The 24,390-nt window shown below is 53.0% G+C and overlaps 6 protein-coding genes across 6 annotated transcripts; 4 read left to right on the top strand and 2 right to left on the bottom strand.

Annotated features, from left to right (window-relative positions):
• Positions 1 to 129: 129 nt before the first annotated feature.
• Positions 130 to 2,685, top strand: Triagg1_5808 (uncharacterized protein; the record flags this gene model as incomplete). Its single annotated transcript, XM_062900363.1, has 4 exons — positions 130 to 253; positions 303 to 701; positions 770 to 2,568; positions 2,629 to 2,685. 4 exons carry the CDS (start codon positions 130 to 132, stop codon positions 2,683 to 2,685), a joined length of 2,379 nt encoding a protein of 792 aa, XP_062755320.1.
• Positions 2,686 to 7,741: 5,056 nt separating this feature from the next.
• Positions 7,742 to 10,685, top strand: Triagg1_5807 (uncharacterized protein; the record flags this gene model as incomplete). Its single annotated transcript, XM_062900361.1, has 6 exons — positions 7,742 to 7,838; positions 7,928 to 7,976; positions 8,062 to 8,087; positions 8,170 to 8,461; positions 8,532 to 8,565; positions 9,342 to 10,685. 6 exons carry the CDS (start codon positions 7,742 to 7,744, stop codon positions 10,683 to 10,685), a joined length of 1,842 nt encoding a protein of 613 aa, XP_062755319.1.
• Positions 10,686 to 11,200: 515 nt separating this feature from the next.
• Triagg1_5806 (uncharacterized protein) lies at positions 11,201 to 13,407 on the bottom strand (the record flags this gene model as incomplete). Its single annotated transcript, XM_062900360.1, has 4 exons — positions 11,201 to 11,997; positions 12,086 to 12,387; positions 12,448 to 13,158; positions 13,226 to 13,407. The coding sequence occupies 4 exons, from the start codon at positions 13,405 to 13,407 to the stop codon at positions 11,201 to 11,203; spliced, it is 1,992 nt and encodes a 663-aa protein (XP_062755318.1).
• A 607-nt stretch (positions 13,408 to 14,014) lies between these two features.
• Triagg1_5805 (uncharacterized protein) lies at positions 14,015 to 14,916 on the top strand (the record flags this gene model as incomplete). The annotated part of the gene is made up of 2 exons (XM_062900359.1): positions 14,015 to 14,624; positions 14,732 to 14,916. The coding sequence occupies 2 exons, from the start codon at positions 14,015 to 14,017 to the stop codon at positions 14,914 to 14,916; spliced, it is 795 nt and encodes a 264-aa protein (XP_062755317.1).
• A 330-nt stretch (positions 14,917 to 15,246) lies between these two features.
• Positions 15,247 to 17,176, bottom strand: Triagg1_5804 (uncharacterized protein; the record flags this gene model as incomplete). The annotated part of the gene is made up of 6 exons (XM_062900358.1): positions 15,247 to 15,567; positions 15,629 to 15,743; positions 15,809 to 16,002; positions 16,064 to 16,611; positions 16,691 to 16,799; positions 16,928 to 17,176. The coding sequence occupies 6 exons, from the start codon at positions 17,174 to 17,176 to the stop codon at positions 15,247 to 15,249; spliced, it is 1,536 nt and encodes a 511-aa protein (XP_062755316.1).
• A 4,747-nt stretch (positions 17,177 to 21,923) lies between these two features.
• Positions 21,924 to 23,146, top strand: Triagg1_5803 (uncharacterized protein; the record flags this gene model as incomplete). The annotated part of the gene is made up of 3 exons (XM_062900357.1): positions 21,924 to 22,137; positions 22,209 to 22,768; positions 22,823 to 23,146. The coding sequence occupies 3 exons, from the start codon at positions 21,924 to 21,926 to the stop codon at positions 23,144 to 23,146; spliced, it is 1,098 nt and encodes a 365-aa protein (XP_062755315.1).
• Positions 23,147 to 24,390: the final 1,244 nt, after the last annotated feature.

The raw sequence follows: 24,390 nt of genomic DNA, 5'->3' as shown, positions 1-24,390 counted from the left end.
CCTTGACTCATTAGCCACCCTGTTGCTGCTTGCTGGGGTCTTGCTCCAACCCAACGATATACCGTGTAGAATGACACTAAATGCACTGTAGCAGCCCCTCCACAGAGCTTGCCAACTTTTAGCGATGTCATGTCGCTGCCTTGGTGGGGCTCGAATTTTCACAACCTGCACCATAAAGCCAGCGAGACGTCGACCGTCGCCTTCAACTCCAAGACCCGAGTCTGTGTGCCGATTCAACCAAAGGCCTCTGCCGGTGCTTGATAGCTCACCGTCTATCAGATCTTGAACCGGTTGGCGGACAGAGAAACCCCTCGCTCGACCGTCGACGACTCTCGAGCAGCCCCTCCAAGCGACGAGAAAAGATACAACACTCGCCACCATGTCGAACCTCAACTCTTGGGAGGACGATCCTGCTGCCCAGGACGAGAACCTCGCCCAGCAGGCTCAGCAGCAGCTCAACATGAACCCGGCCGGCGGCAGCTTCCGACCTGGTGCTGCCTCGTTCCAGCCCACCGCTCAGACCTTCCGGCCAGGCGGCCAGGCTTTTGGCGGATATGCGCAGCAATACCAGCAGCAGCAGTATTACGGGCAACAACAGGGATACTACCCACAGTATGGTGGCCAGCAGCAAGGATTTGACCAGTACAACCAGTATCAAAACTACGGCGGCGGCTACGGCCAGGGCTACAACCAGAACTACGGTATGTCGAAGCTGCCAAGTCCCAATTTCGACCTACGAGAGCTAACAATAACTTTTTAACCATAACAGGCCAACAAGGACACCAACAATATGGTCAACAGCAGGGCCAGAGAAACCACCAGCAGCAGCAGCAGCAGCAACAGCCTGCTGCCCAAGCCCCTCAGAACAACGCCACCCAAGCCGCTCCTGTCAAGTCGCTCCCCGTCGAGAAGCCTGCCGCGGCTGCCAGCGCACCGAAGCCCGTCGTTTCCAACGAAGGAGGTGCCAAGGTGCTCAGCATTGGAGGTGATGTAAAGCCCAAGGCTAAAGTGTTGTCGATTGGTTCCACCGGCTCCCCCTCTGCCGCTGTCCCGGCCAAGGACGACGCCAAGGCTGAACCATCCAACGAGCCGGATGCGGGTAAGAAGGTTACCGCAGCCAAGGCCATCGAGAAGACTGGTGAAAAGGCTGGAAAGGCTGCAGGTGGCGGCAAGTCGTCCGGAAGGACATCTCCGGACCCATCCTCTGGCCGGTCCAGCCCAACTGCAGCAGAGAAGAAGGCCCAGCGTGAAGTTGATGCGGTTCTGAAGGCACAGGCGGCCGATGTAGACGAAGATACCCTCAAGGAAATTTACGGCAAGGAACACGTCAACATCATTTTCATCGGTCACGTTGATGCAGGCAAGTCCACACTGGGTGGTTCCATCCTGTGGACCACCGGCATGGTCGACGAGCGTACCATGGACAAGTACAAGAAGGAGGCAAAGGACTTGGGTCGTGAATCATGGTACCTGTCTTGGGTCATGGACTTGACCAAGGAGGAACGAACCAAGGGCAAGACTGTCGAGGTCGGACGTGGCTTCTTCGAGACTGAGAAGCGACGCTACAGTATCCTGGATGCCCCCGGTCACAAGACATATGTCCCTAGTATGATTGGAGGTGCTTCACAGGCGGATGTAGGTATCCTCGTCATCTCAGCGCGAAAGGGTGAGTATGAGACTGGTTTCGAAAGAGGAGGACAAACGCGTGAGCACGCCATGCTCGCCAAGACCCAGGGTGTCAACAAGCTCATCGTGGCGATCAACAAGATGGACGACCCGACAGTGGAGTGGTCTGAGGAGCGTTACAAGGAATGTACGACCAAGCTGCAGCAATTCTTGAAGGGCACCGGCTACAACCTCAAGACGGACGTCTACTTTATCCCAGTGGCCGCCCAGATGTCCATGAACATCAAGGACCGGATCCCCGCGGACGTCGCTCCTTGGTGGAAGGGTCCCTCACTGCTGGAGTACCTTGACAGCATGCAGGCCCTGGAGCGCAAGGTCAACGCGCCATTCATGATGCCCGTCAACGCCAAGTACCGAGATCTGGGTACCATGGTTGACGGCAAGATTGAGGCTGGTGTGGTGAAGAAGGGCATGTCACTGATTATGATGCCCCGGAAGCAGGCTGTGGAAACCGCTGCCGTCTACGGAGAGCAAGAAGAGGAGCAGCCTATTCTGCAGTGCGGTGACCAGGTGCGTCTGCGTCTCAAGGGTGTTGAAGAAGAAGACATCCTGCCCGGATTCGTGCTCTGCTCGCCGAAGCGACTGGTGCACTGTGTTGCCGAGTTCGAGGCACAGATCCGCGTCTTGGAGCTGAAGAGCATCCTCACGTCCGGATTCAACTGCGTGCTGCACGTCCACGCCGCCATTGAAGAGGTTACCTTTGCAGCTCTGCTGCACAAGCTGCAGAAGGGCACCAACCGCAAGAGCAAGGTGCCTCCGACACACGCTAAGAAGGGCGACAGCATTATTGCCAGGCTTCAAGTGACTGGAGGCGCCGGTATGGTTTGCGTCGAGAAATTTGAGGATTACCCACAGATGGGTCGTTTCACTCTGCGAGACCAGGTATGATGCTAACCCACGATTCCTTACCAGTCGAAACTTTTTGCTAATAACATTGCACAGGGACAAACGATTGCCATTGGCAAGATTACAAGACTCATTACTAGTGAGGACCAGTAAAGGCCCACTGGTGAAGGGCTCAAGAATAAAATAGAAGGAAAAGAAAAGAATACCGACCTTGGGCGGTTTGGCTAGGGAGGTGTGAATGGGAATGGAGTGAGAACAAGCTCTGATTGCCATGTCGATGAGGAGACGGAAGCGAAGAGCTCGGCTACTACTGAGATAGAAGGCGTCGCCTGCATGGGTGTCAAGGTTTAAAAGTTCACAGGACCGCAGATTGAGACGCGGTGAGCCATGATGAAGACCAGGAAGATGCGAGGCCATGGCAAGCATTTGTAGATGCCATACGATGCCACGATTGTCAAAGATAGAAAGGACGACGAGATACTCCTTTACTTTTTTGTTCACAAAGCCAATTTTTTTCTGGATTGCAGCATATAACCATAGTCAGCCGAGGAATTGATAAAAACTTGGCTTTGACGAGGTCAGTATCTGCTCGGATGATGCAGTGAATCGGTGGTTATGGGAGCAGTAAAGATAAGATGCAATTTCCGCCTTGGACGTTCCGTATTGATCCGTCAAAAGAAACGTTCGGAAGACAGCAAAGGGTATACTTTCAGCCGCTTGAGATTACCATTCGGCGCAAGGGCGGAGATGCGAGCAGATACGGGTCGCAAGCCGAGCACGTTTTTGGAGCCCAAAAGGCTGAAGAAGCCGTCCGGGAGTGGTAAAAGACGGGGGTGGCAGCCACATGCAAGAAGCCATCGCCTCATATGAGCTGAGGGCGAATCAGGGGAAGAGAGGGAATCAATTACGGGTTTTGCACATGCTACGAGGAGTAGGTGAAACTTGGGGGGCGTGTGGGTTTCCATGCTCGAGTTAATGACCTGCATGCATGGCACAGCAAAAGAGAAAAGACGCGCGGTTGTTTGGACTTGCATGAGCTGGGGGGGCTTGCTTTCGGTGGTTGATGGGCCGGGGCTTGTTGATGAAATCTCGAGGCCAACCCGGGCTGCTCCGTATGTCAGCGGGAAGAGCCATGCGTTGATACGAATTGAGAGGCGAAGAGTCAAGGTAAGGTACCTACAGTACATGACTGAACATTGCACAGCCACTAACTCGGGGAACATTGCTAGAGGAAACGAAAATGAATCGGAAGCAGGGGGGGGCTTGGAAATCCATGTGCAAGGAAGGTTTGTGGGCCAAGTCTGGGGCTTCCGAGCCCGAGCCGGCGAGACGGAGCGGCACCACGAGGCACCTGGAGAATCTGGAAATTCCAAGCGGTGGATTCGGGGGTCCGTGAGTGGGGCGGCAAGTTGGGTCGGTCGGGAGGATGGGATAAAGGAGGAGGAGGAGGAGGAAGATGGAGACCGAGGATGATGATGCCGGGTAGGTGGTTTGATATTGTTGTGTTGGTTGGGCTGTGTTGTGTTGTGACTGTTATAGAGATGACGAGGTATGGACTGGGAAGTAATGTAAAATGACAACAAGGCAAAAGTATAAGAATAAGATGAAGATGAAGAATATTATTGTTACAGGTCATCCGCGATGATGATGCTCTACACAATGTGTACGAGTACTTGAAATTCTTGTAACATGCTTACCAGGTTATATGTAAAAGATACGTCACGGAGACGTCGAGCATAACCCAATCCAGGCTTGGCGTCGAGCCGGGGAAGATCCATGTGCTGGAAGAGGAAGGGATCGATTGTATTTTTTCTTCAAGCAAACGAAAGCGGTGGGTTTCTCTTTGTAACGGCTTTGCGGGTCGACTTTTGCCACGAAAAGAATGAAACGCAGTTGATGCCGCGTCTACCCATTTTGAAGAGGGGACATTTCGGGTCAACTATGATGATGAAAAAGAAACAAAAATAAATTGTGCTTCAAATATTGGGTTACATTCTGCATTGTGGCAAGGAATCAAAAAGCAATTTCACGGCGCATGTGCATGCATCACTGCCTGACAATTCATTACCAAGAAGAAGAAGAGCGGCAATGTGTTGCTCCTCCAGACAAACCCGGTGCACCCCCTAGGCTTTTCAATGACTAACAAGGTACGACAGGGTGTGGCTATAGCGCAAAAAAAGGAAAAAAAGCTGAGATGTTCCCTGCCCGTATCAGAAATTCTGAATATTCAAAATGCAAAGACCCGAAATCAAACACACGAATAAAATACCAGCACCAGAAATTGTGTTTCGCGGAGAAAGTCGGAACAGAAAGACCACGGCGGCCGGGGAGCCAATCACGGGGCCAGATGGGCGGAGCGGTGCCGTTGGGCCGAGACCCAGTTGGCACGGACTTGGTGACCTTTTTTTTGGGGGAGTTCCGCAGTGATTCAAACGGTTTGTGGTTTTCTAGAAGAGCGAGAAACAAAAAAGAGAGATGAGAAGATAAAAGGAGGAATGAAGTCGTCGCCTGTTTCGAGGTGCTACAGGATGACGCAGTTTGCCCTCAGACGACTCGGGTATCTGGTGCCGAAATGTCTCGAGCACGGCGAACTGAGACAACAACTGCAAGCGAAAAAAGAGTCGAGTTTGATGCCGGGCGAGCTGCCGAGAGGAGCCGCAGCAACGGGATATTCCAGCCGGGCCTCTACTTGAGAATATACTCGGGTGCCAGGTAGGTACCTTGGCTGGGGGGGCGTGTACACCAGGGCTACGGAGTACAAGAAGCAGAGAAGAGAAGAAGAAGCCTGGCGTCTATTGCATTGCATTGATCTCTTTGGACGAACCCCAAGAATCGCGGGGTAGCGAGATTGCCTACTCACACGCCCCCTTGTTCCCCTTTGCGGGTTATGCACAGGCCCAGAAACCATTTTTTCGAGGCTCTCAAGGCAAAAAGCCGGAACTGGGAGAGCAGAGGCCCTTCCGTCCATTCTCTTCCCCCGGATTGGACCTATTGTAACATGACTAGCCGCCGGCCGGAATTGGGCTTTCCAATCTTACAAACAAGGTCAAGTGATGGGAGAATTTGCGGAGGCTGAAGCAGGTTCCCCTTGCCGCCCTGTTTGTGCTACGGTATCTACCTAGTAGTAGTAGTAGTAGTAGTTATTTAGTTACCTGTGCTTTTTCTTCTTCTAATAGTCGGGGCAAAAAATAGAAACTGAAGCGAGGAGGAAAAAAAAGGAGAGAGAGATCTCGTGCCCAAATGCGACATTCAGTTGAGAAATCTCACCCCCCTGCTGGTGGGTTCCACCTGGTGTGCGTGTGAATGGGGGAGTACCTATTCTTCCCCCCCCTTGGCCCTTTCGCCTTCGCCGTATGTGCTAATGCAAGAATATCAACTGCCAGCTTGGTGCCTTTGTTTATCGTTATCTGCACCGAGTCCCGGATGGTATCTGCAGCTGTTATAGTACGAGTACCAGTCAGAGTACCTCCGGGACACTGCGTACAAGTAGCGGGAGAACGAGTCAAGCTTTCCGGGCCGGGGAGTAAGAAGGACACTGGCAATTGAGCTTCTCTTTTTTGTCCCTTCTTTTTTATTTCTTCTTCTTCCTCTAGTCTCCCCCGGACCAGCTGGCATGGATGTTTTCGCGTAAAGCCCGTTCCTGTTATTTCAGGGCCCAGCCCCGTGACCGTCAGAATCCTGCTGCCATTACCCAACGATTATGTGTTTGCTTAGGTAGCTCGGCTTAGGAACTAGACCCCGTGCTTGAGGAATTACTCGTATCCCAGGACTTTGTCCGCAAGATGATCACAGCGACAATACGGGGTAATTAAAAAAGGAAAACAAGACGAAAAAACCAAAAAAAAAAAACAACCAATTGCCACATGAGCATGAGCATGAGCATCACATTCGCAAATCCCCCAATAAACTACCCGGTTAGGCAAAGCCGCAGCAACATTCGCCCCCTTCGGCGCCCATTCCGTACGTAATCGCCCCGCATTAGCCGTAGGCGCGCCGGGCAAAAAGTACTTGGACGACTCACCAATTCCACGTATGTACAACCGGCATGGGTTCGGAATAGTCCGCTTGGACGTTTGACTCGAAACCCTCGTTCGTTGGCTTTGCTTGGTCAGATTCTTGTGATGTTGCCCGGTTTTTGCCTATGATCGAATGCACGTGTGGTTGGAGAGAGGAATTGCCGTCTACGGGAAGCATATTCACACATCACCGCATCACACGGTTGGTGAGCATGAGGAGAGCAGAGCAAGGTTTAAATAGGCCGTCGTCCTCCTCCCTCGAGTTGGAGACTGAAGACAGCTTCTTTAGCATCGCAAAAAAACAAACTTCCACTTTTGCTTTCCAACAGTGCACTTTGTGCCGTCATCCATTCATCATCCACAGTCCACCCAAAGCTCAGCTTGCACTAACACCGGACCCCGTGCTGGCATCGTGAGTCGACCCGACTTTTTCTTTACTTGTACTCTATTCTTCGTTCTCCCCCTTGCGTCTTCTGGAACACACGCCCCCTTTGCTCTGCAGTCCCAATTAAAAGAAACGAAGGGGAAAATTCATCACAAAACATGACCCAAAAGTCCCATGCTCGAATTGATGAACTTGCCCTTGTCCTGCGTTGCTTGAGCCGAGCGCAGACGATACCAAGCGCCACAAAGTGCCAAAGTAACACGCAGAAGCATTTTTTGATCCCTTCACCTCTTCCACTTACACACACGCCCCCCTTCCCTCTTCTTCTCCTATCCTTATTCTCCACACAAAGACGCTCGGTTGCTTCCTCTGCCTTTGCACACCCCTTGTTTTTCACACTTCTTGTTCATTCCGATATAAATTCGTGTGTCAAGCTTCGCACCGCCCGCCACGGCTCCACACGAGGCCCCCCTTCGGAAGGGCTTGTGCTTTGATCCTACCAGTCGGGACTGTTCGATCGCAGGGCTACTAGGCAACCTTGTATCTAACACATGGCTCTAGCTTCTGTCCTTCTGATCTGCTCAAAGTACGAGTATACATCGACACGACTCGGGACCGCTGTACCTGTCCCGGCTTTCACACTCTGGAGTAAAAAAGACACGCCGTCATCTCGACCCGCCACCCCCTCCCCCGGTTCGTTTCGTTTTGGCATTAGCAGCTGAAGCGGGAAGCAAGACGAAAAAGAAGGACGACTACATTCCGGAACTGTCCCTTGGACTCAATCTTGTCTGGAATACATAAAGATCCAATGGATCCCTACTTCAGGACCGCTTCTCCCTACACAGATCCTTCCGTCAAAGGTCCCAAGTCGCAGATCCAGGCATCGGGAATAGATTTACGCAAGAGTGAGTCGCTTTCCCAAACGGCCTGCAATGGAGCTTCGCTGTCAAGCAAACGGGATTCTGCCAGACTTGGGAGGCTAACACATGAACAGTGATTTCAAGCAACGTTAACAAGACTGCTCTGCACCCTGGCGGTGTTCAGTGAGTGCTTCTCCTATCCCATCCCCAGTTGTGGTGTTTCTATATTATACTGCCGCAGATGGACTAACACCGCATGTGCTGCCAGGCCCTACCGCGAGCACACCGAGCTCGGTATGTCCACCTTTTGCCTTGATCCAGCTGACCTTGGCCACACCGCCTTTGGGAAACCGGCATTAACCTGAGCGTGCAACAGAGGAGGAGCTTCACGAGATTGCTCACATCGACTACGACCGCGTCGCCATTGTAAGTCTTTGGTTGGAAATCTCCCGCGCACCGTGGTATAAGCACGTTTTGCTCACAGGGATTGCCCCGCTGCAGGTCGCCAACCCCTCCGTCGCCGCGCTCTACGAAGATGCCCTCGTCTACGAGAGCGGCACTGCCATCACCTCCAGCGGTGCTCTGACTGCCTACTCTGGCGCAAAGACCGGACGCTCTCCCCTGGACAAGCGAATTGTCAAGGAGCCATCTTCAGAAGAAAACATCTGGTAGGTCATGGCACACGCATGCAACCCGCAGTCAGTTTGTTCAAGTTCACGGCTAACCAAGGCTCTGCAGGTGGGGACCAGTCAACAAGCCCATGAGCCCTGAAGTAAGTGCCTGATCGTGATCGTCGCCGCGAGCGTCATCTCCATCGTCATTGTCATTGTCATTGTCATTCTGTTCCGAATCTACCCACGCATTTCGTTTCGTTTTCGTCCTTTTTTGTCTCCATCCCTGCATTTCTCTATTCTGGCTTGGGTCAATGGTCACGCGAGCGGGGCGGCTCCTATTCAGCTCTTTCAGCCCGGCCGCCACCTTTTCAGCACAATCCTTCAGCCGCTGCATTCACTGCAACGGGCCAAACCAACCGGCGAAAAGCAACCTACTTTTTCTTTTGCTGTCGAATCGGAAGCGCATGCGGAGAAGTTGCCCAGTCAGACAGGGATTGCAGCTCTAGCTTGGCGTCACTGCATTGCACCACAAGAACCCCGCACAATTACCAAAAAGTGACTTGTTCGGCACTCTTGCAAAGTCACGGCAAAAAAGAAAAAAGAAAAAGAGCCGGTGGCCCCGCTGGTCCGAATCGGGTAGCCGACCATAAGCGGCCTCCCGACGCAAGACCCGCGGCTTTGCATTGACATGTTCTGGCTTGTGATGCTGCTGGCCTTTCCATCTGTCTGTATTCCGACCCGGTCCGGTCCGGGTCAGCTCTGTGGAAGCCGGGTTTGGTCTGGCAGTGTCCATGGGCGGCCGTCAACAAAGCTGTTGGCTGGCTGATTGCTGGCGTGTAATTGCCGTTTTTGTGCCCGGGGATCAGTCTTGAAAGCAATGACGAGAGATGATCAGTGAAGCAAGCTTACAAGGTGCTAACGTGATACTCGTTAGGTCTGGAAGATCAACCGAGAGCGTGCTGTCGACTACCTCAACACCCGCAACCGCATCTACGTCATTGACGGCTATGCTGGCTGGGACGAGAAGTACAGAATCCGCGTCCGTGTCATCTGCGCTCGCGCCTACCATGCTCTCTTCATGAGGAACATGCTCATCCGCCCTCCTCGTGAGGAGCTCGAGCACTTCCATCCCGACTACACCATCTACAATGCCGGAACCTTCCCTGCCAACCGATACACCGAGGGCATGACCTCCGCCACATCCGTGTCCATCAACTTCGCCGCCAAGGAGATGGTCATCCTGGGTACCGAGTATGCCGGTGAGATGAAGAAGGGCATCTTCACCGTTCTCTTCTACGAGATGCCCATCAAGCACAACGTCCTGACCCTGCACTCGTCTGCCAACGAGGGCAAGAACGGTGATGTCACACTCTTCTTCGGTCTGTCTGGGACTGGCAAGACCACCCTGTCTGCCGACCCCAACCGCGCCCTGATTGGCGATGACGAGCACTGCTGGAGTGACCGCGGTGTCTTCAACATTGAGGGTGGCTGCTACGCCAAGTGCATTGGCCTGTCCGCCGAGAAGGAGCCCGATATCTACGGCGCCATCCGCTACGGCTCCATCCTTGAGAACGTCGTCTTCGACCCCGTCACCCGCGAGGTCGACTACGACGATGTCACTCTCACCGAGAACACCCGCTGCGCCTACCCCATCGAGTACATCTCCAACGCCAAGATCCCCTGCTTGACCGACAACATGCCCACCAACATCATCCTCCTCACCTGCGATGCCCGTGGTGTCCTGCCCCCCATCTCCAAGCTGGACAGCGCCCAGACCATGTTCCACTTCATCTCCGGCTACACCTCCAAGATGGCCGGCACCGAGGACGGCGTCAACGAGCCCCAGGCCACCTTCTCCAGCTGCTTCGCCCAGCCCTTCCTGGCCCTCCACCCCATGAAGTACGCCCGCATGCTCGCCGACAAGATTGAGCAGAACAAGGCCAACGCCTGGCTGCTCAACACCGGCTGGGTCGGCGCCGGCTTCGCCCAAGGCGGCAAGCGATGCCCCCTCAAGTACACTCGTGCCATCCTCGACGCCATCCACTCTGGCGAGCTCGCCCAGGTCGAGTTTGAGAACTACGACGTCTTCAACCTGCAGGTTCCCAAGTCCTGCCCCAACGTCCCCGAGGACCTGTTGAACCCCAAGAAGGCCTGGACCGCCGGTGGCGACAGCTTCCAGCGCGAGGTTGTCAAGCTGGGCCAACTCTTCCGCGAGAACTTCAAGAAGTACGAGAGCGAGGCTACCCCCGATGTCATTGCCGCCGGCCCCAGCGTCTAAGTGGCATCTCCAAAATGACAAACAGGACCAAAAACAAATAAAAAAACAAGAGAAAAAAAACAGCTCGAGGATACGAGGGACAGCGTTTTGAACTTGAAATTCTTCATTTGCATGACAACAAATCGTGATATTCAGGGTTTTTTGGACTTGAACGAAACCGTGTGGGAACACACGAAAAAAAGGGACTTTTTGATTTCGAAAGGATTTAGACTATTTTCCTTTTTCTCATTTTTCTAACCTTTTTTCTTTTAATGGCCACGTTTTTTTGAACGTTGGGAAAGCATCGCTATGGGTCGGCGTTACCATTTCATTTCACGTCCCCTTTTGCTATCTCTGGAAGGAGGATTTTGGACGTGCATTTTGCATCTCTTTGACGAAATTGCTATATAGCCAAATTGAATATGTTTTGAAAATTAACTTGATCCGATTAATCTGCTTGTGATGCCCTGGTCCAAATAATTACTGGTGATGTCTTGTCTTATTACAATGGTTTTGTTCGCTCACTTGTGAGTCTCTCAACCAAAACTGGAAAAACTCTCCAACACGGTCGACCACAGCTCATCGCTAAACAAATAGCTTCCGTCCTCGGCATCCGCATAAGAGCCCACAACTTGCTGCTGCTCGCCCACCGACTGAAGCCCACCGACATTCTGGCTTGCCGCTTGCTGCATCAGAGTGGCCGCGTTTGCATTGGCGTTGGCAGCAATGATTTCGCTAATGGCAATAGACGGAGGAGTCATGGCGGCGAGCGGGCTCTTAGACACGAGGTCTATGCCCAGGATTGCCTTGACCCGCGGCGCGTACCAGCTGGCCAGCACGCCCATGTGGCAGCACAGCGTTCCGGCGACGTCGAGCCCCTTGTCCTGGCCCGAGAGCCCGACAATGAGGAGGCGCAGCCTGTCGTAGAGCCTGACGACGAGGTTGAGGTAGTCTGCCTCGTCGACAACGGCCTTGGCCTCATTTAATACGTCGTCCGGGATGCCGGCACGGGGGTGGTTTCTGACGATGAGCTTTAGCAGCGCGGAGACGGAGCGCGGGAGGATGACGAGCGAGGCGCAGATCTGGGCGATGGTGAAGACGGTGACCTGGGGCAGCTCGTCGTCGGGGATGTCGATGTAGGCGTTGATGAGGGCCTTGGTGTGGCGGAGGAGGTGCCACAGGAGAGAGCATCTGAAGGCGGACGTTTTGAAGGACTGCGCTGAGCGGGAGTGGGCGAAGGAGTGGCGGGACTGGTAGGAGATGTACTCGTCGTCGAGGGCCAGGTCGCGGATGGCAATGTTGATGTAGTGCATGTTGCAGCGAAACAGGTTTGCTATAGAAGATAGGAGTGTGTTGTGAGTATATACTATGGGGGAACTGTAACCATTTTTGCTGGCGGAGATGAGGGAGAGACGACATACTGAATGAGTTTGGGCACTTTGATAATTCAGTCTCGAGGGTGGCCTTCAGACTCTCAAAGTGTCGCACGTTGGCTCCAACCATGAGTTTGATGAATGATTCTTCTTGAGATGAAGCGTCTGCGCCAAGTTCTGTGAAATCTTTGTAGCTGTCGTCTACCGAGCATATGAAAGACTGGGTGAGGATCAAGGGCCGGATGCATCTGTCCGAGGGATACTCTTTGGATGTGGCCATATTCTGGTAGCATTCGTCAATCTTTTTGTTGCTTTTCATTGCAGATGGCCGGCCAATCACCCTTGGTAAGCTGTGTGGACTAACATTAGCAACAACACATATACTCTCGCTTTCAGAGTTTCCCCCTTACCATGTAGCCCAATAGGTTCCCAGTAGAGCCCTCTGCTGGTCCGTGGTCAACTCCCCCCTCATACTATGCAGCCTCAGGTCGTGCACCATATTCACACACAAGTCCAGCAGCAAAACAAGCTGCACGTTCCCCCTCTGCGAAGGATACCGGTACCACGCGCATAGAACAAGCAGCGCCCGTAGCAAGCCCAGGTTCCGCTCCGAGCTCGCGACGATGCGTGACGTGATGTGCTGCATGATTTCGTCGGCGAGCAGCTTCCGGATGGCGTGCGCGCTGGGGATGGTGGCGGCGATGACGGCGAGGAAGAGCAGAGGTTCCTGCTTGCGGAGCATATCGGCAGTCTGGGAGGGGGGGAGGACGACGAAAGGGAAATTCCAGACGAAACGAGACTTGAACTGCGCGACATAAGTCTCTGCTTCGTGGATGCTGAGAAAGCCACGGTCGACGATGTCGGACACGCCCTCTAATACCGACGTTGTAGGGGGTTCACGCCCATGGTAGCCTTCGGGCTCGGGCTCTTCTGCGTCCAGCGGCTCTGCATCCCCATACGAGCCTTCAGGAACAGAGTCTGTAACGGATGAAGGTTCCGTACTTGACGCTGTTCCGTTGGTGGAGGACGATGTCGTGTCATTATGGCTGTTCACACCGTTTCTGAGAGTCACGAGCTGAGCTGTGAGCTCTTCAATTTTGCTCTCCAAAACACCAACTCGACTAGTTGACTAATCAGCAAGCCATTCCTCCAGCTAAAAAGCACATCCTTGCATAGAGATTCTCTCACCTATCGTCATCCTTGCGTTTCCGCTTCCTCTCTGGCAAATCGAGATATACACACTGCTTCCCAAGCCGGGCACAGCGCTGACACAAGCTGTCCGTCTGTGGCAAGCACTTGCACTTTGCCTTTGTGCACGTGACACACGCTCTTCTCTTGATGTTGTAGATGCCGCCTTGTTGGTTCATCATCGGTTTTCGTGAAAAGGGGATGGAAAGCAGGTGTAAGTGGAGGAGAGGCGAATGTTGCAACGGCCGATCCAAAAGCCGTCGGCCGCTGGCTGCTCTGAATTTCCGCCCCCGTTGCTGACATATCCTGTTTTCTAACATTATGCCGCTTCTCATTGGTTGAATGTCAAAGATTTTCTCACACTAAAAGTGGGACCGGACGGTGGACTTTGACTCGGCCGTTCCTGTCGATCCTTTGAGTTACTCAGCCGGTATTGCAGAGCCACTCCGTCTTGCATGCTTGAATCGGCGACGGAGTTTGAATACTGCAGCAACACTGAGTGATTTATCATGACTTGAACATCATATCGATCGTTTGTCATCATGGGACTATCCCCAGCTCCAGGCTACGGCGATTGCCACTCTCCGCCAGGCTGACCTTGGAGACGGCTGAGCATCATGACATGACTTATACGGACTCGGGGACAAACGCGCATGTATATAAACGCAACTCCCATGACCAAGATGAATCAATTTCTACCTCACCATCCATCAAACTAATCAAACAGCCAGTCAATCAACTAAACAATCAAACTTACTAATTGACCAACCAACCAAACTCTCATACACAATGCCCTCTTACGCAATCACCGGCGCCTCCAAAGGCATCGGCCGCGAATTCGTCCGCCAACTCGCCCAATCCCCCTCCAACACCATCCTCGCCATCGTCCGCGACCCCGAATCCCCCGGCATCAAAGCCCTCGCCCAATCCCTCCCCAACGTCCACCTCATCAAGGCCGACACCACAGACCCGCAGTCCATCCTCGCCGCCGCCGAACAGGCCTCCACCATCCTCGGCGGCAAGCTCGACGTCTTCATCCACAACTCAAACTCCGTCGACCTCTCGACCTTTTCGCTCCCCCCCACAAAGGTCCCCTTTGACGTCGACGCCACGAGAAAGTTCTACGAGGAACCCCTTCGCACGGCTGTTTACGGTGGCGCGTGGGCGACGAATGCCTTCTTGCCCCTGATTGAAAAGGGAGACCTCAAGAAGATTGCCCACATCACCAGCAGCATGGCGCAGACGGAAGTCATTCTCGGCGGTGGGGTTGATTACGCCGTGGCCTATTCCATCGCAAAGGCCGGCATGAATGTTCAAGTTGCAAAGTACGCTGCTGAACTTGCTCCCAAGGGCATCAAGACTGTTGCGATTTGCCCTGGCTGGGTTGATACTCATGAAGGTAATGGACAATTCGCCTCTGTTTCCTTCTTTTGATATGAACCTCTCCTTTCATCTTACTGTCTCTCCCTCTCTCTGTTCTTTCTCTAGCTAATCATGTATGAATAGGCCCAAAGCCTCCCCAGCTTGTCGAGGCGACTGAAGTGATGCTTAACCAGTTCCGAAAGATTGAGCCTGATCTGAAGGGACAGATCACGGTTGATGAAAGTGTTTCACAGATCCTCAGGGTCGTTGATAAACTCGACACTGCGAGAAGCGGTACCACCATCCGGGCTCGATTCTTCGAGGGTTAAGTTTCAAGAATGTGCCAAACTTGGAGCAACAACATGCCCAAGGTGATTACCCTTTTCTACAGCAACACGACTTAAATGGCATCGAGAGGAGGTTATGTATAGCGGACAGGATATCGTGTATATATTTGGCATCGATAAATAGCGAATGCTCTCTAACTTTTAGTCTCGTAGCAGCGAGGGTATCCTAGACACGTCTCATATCTCAAAAGAAGCCTTCACCCACCATCTCGCTCGATCCAATGCACCGTAAATGAAAAAGAATGGCAATGAACCCAGAAACGAAAAAAAAAAAAAAGGACAAATCCCACCGCATTAGTACATGTATATAATTTAATAAGAGTATCGGAACATCTTGTTCTCCTTATCTGTCATGGTAGCCCAGACCTCAGGAGACATAAACTGCTCCTCGTTCTCCTTGCTGCGGTCGCCACGCCTCTTGTTGCACCACACATAGTAGAGGAAGAGTGCAAAGGTAGTTGCGGCACAACCAGCCTGAGTGCCCATGACTGCCAGCTTGGCAGGTCGAAAGTCGGGCGCGTCACGGGCCTGGAAGGTCTGGGGGCCAATAATGTTGCCCAGAGAGAACGAACCGCTAACAATAGCAGCGGCAAAGGCACGCTTGGTAGCACCACTGACGTTGGCAACAGTCAACTGTATCCATCATGTTAGTCACTCGCTGCTGCGCACCGATACTGCAAGGCGGAGCACTCACGGCGTAGAAGAGGGGCAAGGGAGCAACAACTGCATTGACCAGGTAGATGCCGGCCAAGACGCCCGAAGAATGAGTCTTGGAATCAAGGAAAGACATCAAGGCACCTCCAATGATACTATTCAGGAGAGGTTAGCAAGATACACCGGCTAGCGTCTCTCGGTACAAAGATGTCAAGCTTACGCAGGAATGATGCAGACAATAATCCAAGCCCATCGGTGGGATTGTTTGCGAACGCCAAAGCCGACTAGCAGGGTGAAGAAAATGCTAATGGCGCCCGAGGGCATGTTCATCAAGGCAGCCTGGGCCGGCTTGTAGCCCAAATTCTTGATCAAAGTGGCAGAGTATGTCGTAACGACACCACTAGAGACAGAGAGCTTCAGGGGGAAAAAATCCACGTTAGTATAAAGAGACAGTAGAGGGCTGTGGGACACTTACAAGAACAACAGACAAGAGGAGAAGCCAGATCTGAGGATCAAGGAGGGCCTCCACAATCTCCTTTGGGCGGAACTTGCGGCTCTGGATACCAGTCTGGTTGACACTGACATGCTTCAGCAGAGCAACCTTCTCGTTATCGGATAGCCAGGAGGCCTTCATGGGGGTGTCGGGCAAGAAGAAGAAGGCGGAGAGACCAATGACAACGGTGACGCATCCCAAGACGACAAACATGATACGCCAGCCAGCGAGGGAAGCGCCAGGAGTGACATGCTGGAAGCCGTACGAAATGGCACCGCCGAGGATCTGACCCAGGCCCAGGCCGAGATACCAGAAGGAGAAGCGAGGAGCCTGCTCAGATTTTGTATACCACTGGCTGCTAATGAGCATCAAAGAAGGTCCAATGGTCGCCTCGAAGATACCCAGGAAGACACGAGAGACGAGCAGCGTCTGGTAGTTGTGAGCGGCGGCACCGCAAGCAGTGGCAACGCCCCAGAGGGTGACATTGAGTCCGAGCCACTTGGCAGCTGGGACGACTTGGAGGAAGTAGGCTATTGAGACCTTTGGTTACTATGGGCCATTCACCAAGAGGAAGACGGTATGACATTGAACGGAGCTGGAAAGACTCACTATTGGGGATTTCAAAGCAGAGCAAGCCGACAAAGCAAAACGTGGCAACGTTTGAAAAGTCGTTGCCCTGAAGATGCAGGTCTGCATTGAGGCCCATGACAGCGGCATACTAGATCTGCGTCAGCATCTCGCATCACGCAGGCACAACACACGATAGGCGCCCAGTTGAACCCGCTCCCTCGATCTGAGTGGGGGCCGAAATGCAGGTACGGTGGAATCAATACCAGATCAACTTACATTCAGGATGACCTTGTCAAGAAACTGCATTGTGTAGCAGAGAAACATGATGGGGACAATGTGCAGGTCAATCTTGAGCCGAAGAGACTTGATGTTGACGGCGGCAACGCCAGCGGCATCACGATGCTCGTTGAGGAATTTCCACGCATCGTCGATGTCAGCCTCGGGAACATCGACATCGCTATGGGAAGGGGTCGTTCCCCGAACATCGATATCCCCTCCTTTCTCGCTGATGTTTTGGGAAGACATCTTTGCGATTTGCCCTCGCAGCTCTCGACTCACGAGTCAATACTCCAAACAAGAGCTATGGCCGTAGGTTCGGATCCGGCGAGAGGCGCAAAGTGTATACCGTAGATTCGATGTGGGAGAAGACTGGGGGAAGTGACGTGATGAGTCTGACAGCCAGCGAGGGAGTGAGTGAAGAGGAAAAAATCGAGCAGGGTGTGTGAGATTGACGTGGGAACAGAATCTCCCTCCCAAACGAGGACGATCGGCGCTGGATGCGAAAAGATCAACACCTCGAGCCAGGAATGGCAGTTCAAATACGACGTGGGAAGGGGGAGGATGCCGTACGTAGTAATAAGAAGATTTATGGACTCCCAAAGAGGGTTGATGTGTAATGAGGGGACCTGGCAGGACAGAACCAGGGTTCTTTTGGCCACTCTAAAGCTGACCAGCTACGGTACGGCGTCGGTATCGTAGCTCTGGTACGGAGTAGAGGTAGAGAGGTACTCGTACGAGCACCTCAGCGCAGAAAGCGATTGGGCGGGTTTGATTGATTGCAGCGGTGCCACGAGGGGCCGCAACGATGCTTAGAGCAAGGTTCGGATGCAGGTCCAGGGATGCTGGGCCGGACAGACCCATCAGGCAGCGGCCTAGTATGTACAGGCCGTTGACCACCTGAAGATGACTCGTAAGAAAGAGCAAAAGGATAGAAAATGGTGCTAATGCTAGTGAAAGGGGAAAAAACACAGGCAGGGAAACGAGAGGTGGGAAATGGACAAGACAAGTGGTCTCGTCGGCGGTGCTAGCAACGGGGGACAGTACCGTCTAGCCGGAGAAGAGGCAAATGTCGTGACCCAAAGGGATGGTCACAATGGGTGGGTTGCCCTGCAGCGGCACCTTTGCCTTCGGTGCAATGTCAAGTGTTGCTAACTGGTCTTAGAAACAGTCCAGAAGGGTCGCCGCGGCTCAAAGGCATTGATACCGTCATCCAGTATTTGCTGATGGGCGAAATCGAAATCTCCGAAGGTACGAGTATGTATTGCATTGCCAGCACCTGCAAAAGAAACAGCCGACCGCTTCCCCATTTTCCGATTTTCCCCTCGGGGGATTCACAGCCATGCAGTGCTGTACTCTGCTCAGACGACAGGGAAGGGTCTAGCAACGAGGCCAGCGCCAAGTAGCCAAGACCGGATATTGCAAGGGGGGTGAGAAGTTGGCGAGCTTGTGGAGGCGGAAGCGATGCCGCGATCGCACATCGTCTGGTCTGCTGCGCTGAAAGCAGCCAAGCGGCCCAGCAGAACTCAGCGTGGTTCAGGAAGGATTGGCCAAGGGACACGACGCATTTCCGACGGGTTTGCAGGGGCAAATTACGCCGTCGACGCCGTCGATGCAAGGCCTTTTCGCGCAGCAACAATGTCAACCAGCGTCTAGTCTGTCTGCGGTCTCTGGGCCGTGCAACGGAGCATCGCCTGTCGGGCGTCAGGCATCGCGTTGCACAACGCATCGAGCATGAATCGACGGGGGCCCGGGGAGATTGACTCGAGTAACGTTGAGTGATCGTCTCGTACGATGGCCGAATCGACGGTCCCGCTGGACGGAGGCCATTTTGGCGCAGTTGTATCGTAATAGAGTAGTGTTTGATGCTGAACTGGGGCCCGGCAGTCGTCCGCAGCTAGAGGTTTTAGCAGTTGTGGTCCTGTTAGCGCTAGGTAAGGTTGTGTGCAGCTGTCCGAGTGTCTACAACTCCTACTCGTACGAGTACACGAGACCTCCAGCTGTAGCTCAAGCTGTTCTTGGGCTGCCCTCAGCACTACAACAGCCCTGGAGGTGCTACAGCACAGGCCCACAACTTGCCCGGGCAAGGTAGTTGACGAGTACTTTCCCCCCACCGCCCCGACCCGCTCCGCGGCTGGATCCCCTGGGGCTGTCGCTGTTCCCCATCCAGGCGCCACAATGACAAGCTGGAGCCCACACGAGGCCAGAAAGTTACCTATGCAAGCTGCGTCGAATCGAGGCATTTCCGTGATTTCGTCTCGACTCCCAGATGGAGCATGTACATGTACGACTACTCTGTCTCGCGTGGCCGGGCCTGCAGCTGCACCTAATACATTCGTTTAAGCAGCAGACACGCCGGGTTTGCATGTATGGAGTCAATACCATGTGCGTCAAATCAGTTGAGTGCCTGCGTGTGGCCTCTGCAGGAGCTTGCTTGATATGGTGAGCTGGTGCATCAGCACGAACGAGGCACCTTGTTAGTCCATCATACTGTACGATACGAGTAGGTACATCCATAGATGCTGTACGCGCAGCCCCAGGTGTCAGTAACCAGATGCCCTGCCTAGGTAGCACTTCGATAGCTGATGTGCACTCGGCACTCCGCACATACAGGCACTCGGTACTACAGAGCACAGCGTTCCATTGATGTTTTGCTGGTGCAAGACCGGCGCCTGGCTGGGCGGTTTGACCAGGGAATAGCACCACGTCGCTTCGTCTGCTAATATATCGAGCTGCTCGGGGCATCGTACCGGTTCCCTTTAGATCGCCCACGTTTTGGGGGCCAATTCTGTCGCTGCTCCCCTCCCCGTTCAGCTCCTCGACTATTTCCGTCACCGATCTCTGGCGTCTCAACTTTGATTCATTTTGGCAGCTCAGTTTATCACTGCCACAGTTGGCAGCTGGCATTCGGCAGAATTATTGTCCCTTCCTTCCTCACTTGGTAGGTGGATTCGCCGGCAGTACTCGTACAGTACAGTTAGTACTACTATAGGTACGTACCTACCAGGTACTCGTATCTGCGCTCACCTGGACGCTACTCGCCCAAGCCCTCGGCCTCTCCACATTCTAATCTTTTTTTTTCTCCTTCACCAAAATCTCCATCGTCGGCTTTTACTCGTCCCTTCGGCGCTCAATCCGCCCTTGGACCTGTGCGGCTGCACGTCTCCATCTCGACGCTACCACCGCAATGACGATTCCTGTTTCTGTCTCCTTTCCCGCCATTTCAGCTGCCCCTGAGTCAACATGACGATGTCTACGCCGTAAGCTGGATTCCATTACCCTACGATATTCGCAAGTGTCCTTTTGTCGGCCGGATCCTCTCGGCAACAAGATGCCAAAACTGTGCTCTCGATGAGCAAGGCCCACCAAATCGCCCCAGTGATCTTCAAGGGCTAGCAGACCAGAGAGCAAGGCCCTGAGGATGGACGCTTATTAGCAGCGCATTGTATGCCAGAAATGGGGGGCGACTACCCGTACGAGCAGCACTGCCATGAGAAATCGCTTCTTTTCTCTTCTCCTCTCTACTTGATCGGCTAAGAGCGACTTCAAAACGGATGGCGCCATTCCTTGACAGTTGTGGCTAGGCATCCGGTGTCTCGGACAGCGCTGAAGCCGCTCCCATTAATAGCCTGTCTCAGACCGATAGTCAACGTCAGGCGAACACTAGTATTCCTGCTGCTGTGTAACGCCAACGGCAGCCGCTTCGCCGAGACACACGCTATCCCATGACAGATGTTGAGCGCTGCCACAGGCGCCTCTTTGGACGGCAAGGGGACTGGGGCTTGTTAGTGGCGGCCCGGTCAATGTCAAGAGCAAAAGCCTTTGCTGGGAAGTGGATTTTGACTGGCGAAGATCACCACGCCAACCGCGCGCCGGTCCAAGCCACGCCCTCACAGTATGGCCACTGTTCTGGCATGTACAGAAGCAAACTCTTATGGGTACAGCCAAGGGCAAGGACAGGGGTACTACCGCGCATTCGTTCCCCTGCTCGCCATGAGGTGAGATGCGTATTTGAGCACCCCAGCTCAGGTAAAGGATATGGGATTTTTTTTCCACGGATAACGGCGTAGGATTTCCAGCCAATCCCTTCTTGAAGCGATAGCCAAGATGCTGCTGCTAATTTAATGTGAGACGGCATCGTAGCATTGTCTCCCGGGCCCGACTCGCCCCAAACAGCGAAGAAGACGTGGTATCGTTGCAGGGGATGCAGGGCGACTTTTGAAAACGTCATGCACCATTGGCCCCGAGTCCACTGTGACCTGTGCTCTCTTCAGCAGGGTCCATCCAGTTCTGCTCGGTCCAATCTGTCCCTACCACACCATGTTACAAGTAGGGATCGACTAGCACTTCATGCGAGAGACGAGACCTGCCATCGTCTAACGCCACGCTTGACCATAAGGGACGAGCATCCTAGGTCTGACGTACGGATAGGGATGCTCATGCACCGTATTCAACCGAAATGGTCGCATTGAGAACGAGGATTTGAGAACGCGAACCTCCCAAGGGTCCCAGGCGGAAGTCTCGTGTCCAGTTTTATGCTGACCGAAGGGAAAAGAAACCCTATCTAAGACACACTTCGCGTCTACTAGTTTGGATCCATTCATCGTCCGACACTTTTTCACCCTTCCCGGCTTCTGGCCTCGAACACACGCTCATTCCTATTTTCATATATTTCCCTTGGGGGCCGTCCTCCCTCTCGGTCCCGCTTATATCGGTCCTCTTTTTTCTCTCTTGATCTTTCTTTACGTCTGACGATTAACTGTACAGTGACGAATTAACATAATACCGACTGTTGGTTCGGCTTGGCGTTGGCCGTGGACATCATCATTCCCCGCCCTCTTTCTACTCCAACTCGTACCCTCGTCGCCGAGCCTCTCCCACTCACTCACTGCCTGAGCGCCACTTTGCATGGCAACCGTGATCCCTGGCTCAGCCACCAACACCCTCAGCTTGGCTTGATCGATCAACTACCAACAACATCTCAGCATCTTCCACAATGGGTTGGGTCTTAAACGCCACGGAGGCTGTCAACGATGAGTCTCAATATCCGACCATCATTGCCATTTGTGTCGTTCTTTCGGTGGTGTCCATCATCGTCGTTGGTACCCGTCTTTGGATACGCTTCAAAGCGCGCGGTCTTGCCAGTGATGACTGGATGTCTGCTCTATCCGTGGCGTTTGCTCTCATCTATTCGATTCTCTGCATTGTCCGTAAGTCAACACCATTGCATACTGTTGGTCGCTTCCAAAGTCATGAGTGTAGGCATTGACTCGATACACAGAAACAAGATATGGGCTGGGGCTGCCTATCAAGGACCGACCCTCGGCCAATCTGATTCCTTACACAAGAGTCAACTTTGCAGGACGCCCTATTTACCAAATCGGAATCAGCTTTTTCAAGATTGCACTCCTCATCAGCTATTTGCGGCTGCTCAAGGGGACGGACCAAAAGACGTATCGCTACGTTGTCTTTGGTACCATTATGCTGGTCTTTCTGGCGCATCTCGGCTGTGCCCTCTCCCTTATATTCGCCTGTCACCCCGTTGATAAGTCTTGGAATCCCCTGAAAGCCGGAACTTGCTTGGCGGCTGGACCTTCATTTACAGCCTACGCGGTTGTCACCATTGTTTCCGATATCATCGTTGCCATTCTGCCTCTGCCAGTTCTCCTCAAGCTCAACATCCAGACAAGCAAGAAGGTCGGTCTTATTGCCATCTTCCTGCTTGGTCTGTTCACCACAATCTGTTCTATCCTGAGATACACACAGATCGACCGAATCTCCAACGGAGATGGCAACTCCACAATGCTTGTCCTTTGGGGTACCATTGAGTTCAATGTTGGCGTAAGTAAATCTCCATATCTACCTTGCATGCACGCGCCTAACTCGTTATTTTAGAACATGGTCTCATCCCTGCCGTTCTTGGCGCCAGTCTTTATGCGAAAGGCCAAGGAATACCGCACAAAGAACTCGTACAACAACGGATCATCTCATCAGAACAGTCGAGGAGGTCCCAAGGGCGAGCACTTTAAGCTCAGCGACGTGACCGCTAGCCAAGACCACGACAACGACAAGGGCATTATGACTGTTGCAAAGTCATCGAGCGAGGAGAACATCCTTCAGAACAGTGGCATCATGAAGTCCATTACATACAGCGTACGAGTCGACGATGACCGCAATCAACCTAGACGGCGTAACGACAGTTTCGAAGATAACGCTTAGACCATGATGCTCTATGGCAGGCCTTCGTCGTGTTAACGGGCTTGCTGCTTTTCCCTTTGTTTACTTTGCTTTGTTTACTTAAAAGATATGATTCCTGTTTGCTACTTGATATTTTTACTTCTATATTTATGGAACGTTTGTAACGCTTTGGGCCGGCTTTTTACTTTTATTTTCTCAATACATCTCTTCTTGCTTCTCGCGAGGTGTTTACTAGGGGAGTACCAAAAAAACTGGAGCACTTGGGTTTAGGGATAGCCTCAGAGGCAATGAATACTATGGCTCTGAATAGCACTACTATTTCTTGAAATGATTTGTTACGTTAAGCTTGGCACATGTCTCTCTTTTTTTTCCTTTCTAATTCTAAGATGAACAGACCCTCAGCCGCGGGAACTGTGATGAACCCCCTTTGCAAGATTATCCAAGCAAAAAGTTCATCAAAACGCATGAGAATAATCAATATTCGGAACCTTTCCAGCCTCAAGATTCAAATCGTCACAAACGGCCTTACCACAACAGGCGATGATACCGAGGGGGGCTCGCTCCCTCGCTCTCTCGCTAACAACGGGCCTTTTCAATTGGTCTATAGAAATAAAAGAAAAACGGGAAAAGGTTAAGAAAGAAAAGGGTCATTTACGGTACAGCACTCTGTGCTCCATGCATTCGGGGGGGATTCCGTTCTCGTTTCGGATCCTCTTCCCGGCAGGTTTCTTGCATAGGGGGATCTAGAATTTGGCGACGGAGCAGGGGCACTAGGCTGGGGTGGTGATAGCGCGGGGGATCCAGGAGACGGGATCCAGCCCACGCCTTTAACGAGCTTTGTTTGGGCTGATTAAATTAACGGCCCTGCTCCCGTCGCTTCTGCTGAGGGCATCAGGCCATGGGACGATGTCCGTACTGGGCTGATTGCTCCCTGCAGATGCTTCGTCTGGGTGCTTGGGGCGGAGGCTGGAGCCTCCCTCTTTCTGCCTTTCCCTTTTTCTTTCCTTCTGCTCCGCAATGCTCCGTACCGCAGGTGGATATTTGACTAACATTAACATCCATGGATGAGAAGTCCCTGGAACAAGTCCCGGAAGAGAGGCCTATTGGCCTTTGGCTGGCCAGCCGATGTCCAGGTACGCAGGCCAATGGGTGGGTAGGTACTAGGTAATTACCTATGAGTGATAAAACACCTCAGCTGTGCATTGCGCCACGAACCAGGTGCCAAAGGCGAATTGAGGTGTTGGGATTGGACATGGCTAGTTGAG

The sequence above is a fragment of the Trichoderma aggressivum genome (assembly GCF_033847375.1).
Source record: "Trichoderma aggressivum f. europaeum strain CBS 100526 chromosome Unknown scaffold_021, whole genome shotgun sequence".
Lineage (NCBI taxonomy): Eukaryota > Fungi > Ascomycota > Sordariomycetes > Hypocreales > Hypocreaceae > Trichoderma > Trichoderma aggressivum.
Note: the sequence above shows the minus strand (reverse complement) of the source record. Positions and strands in the feature narration are given on the sequence as shown.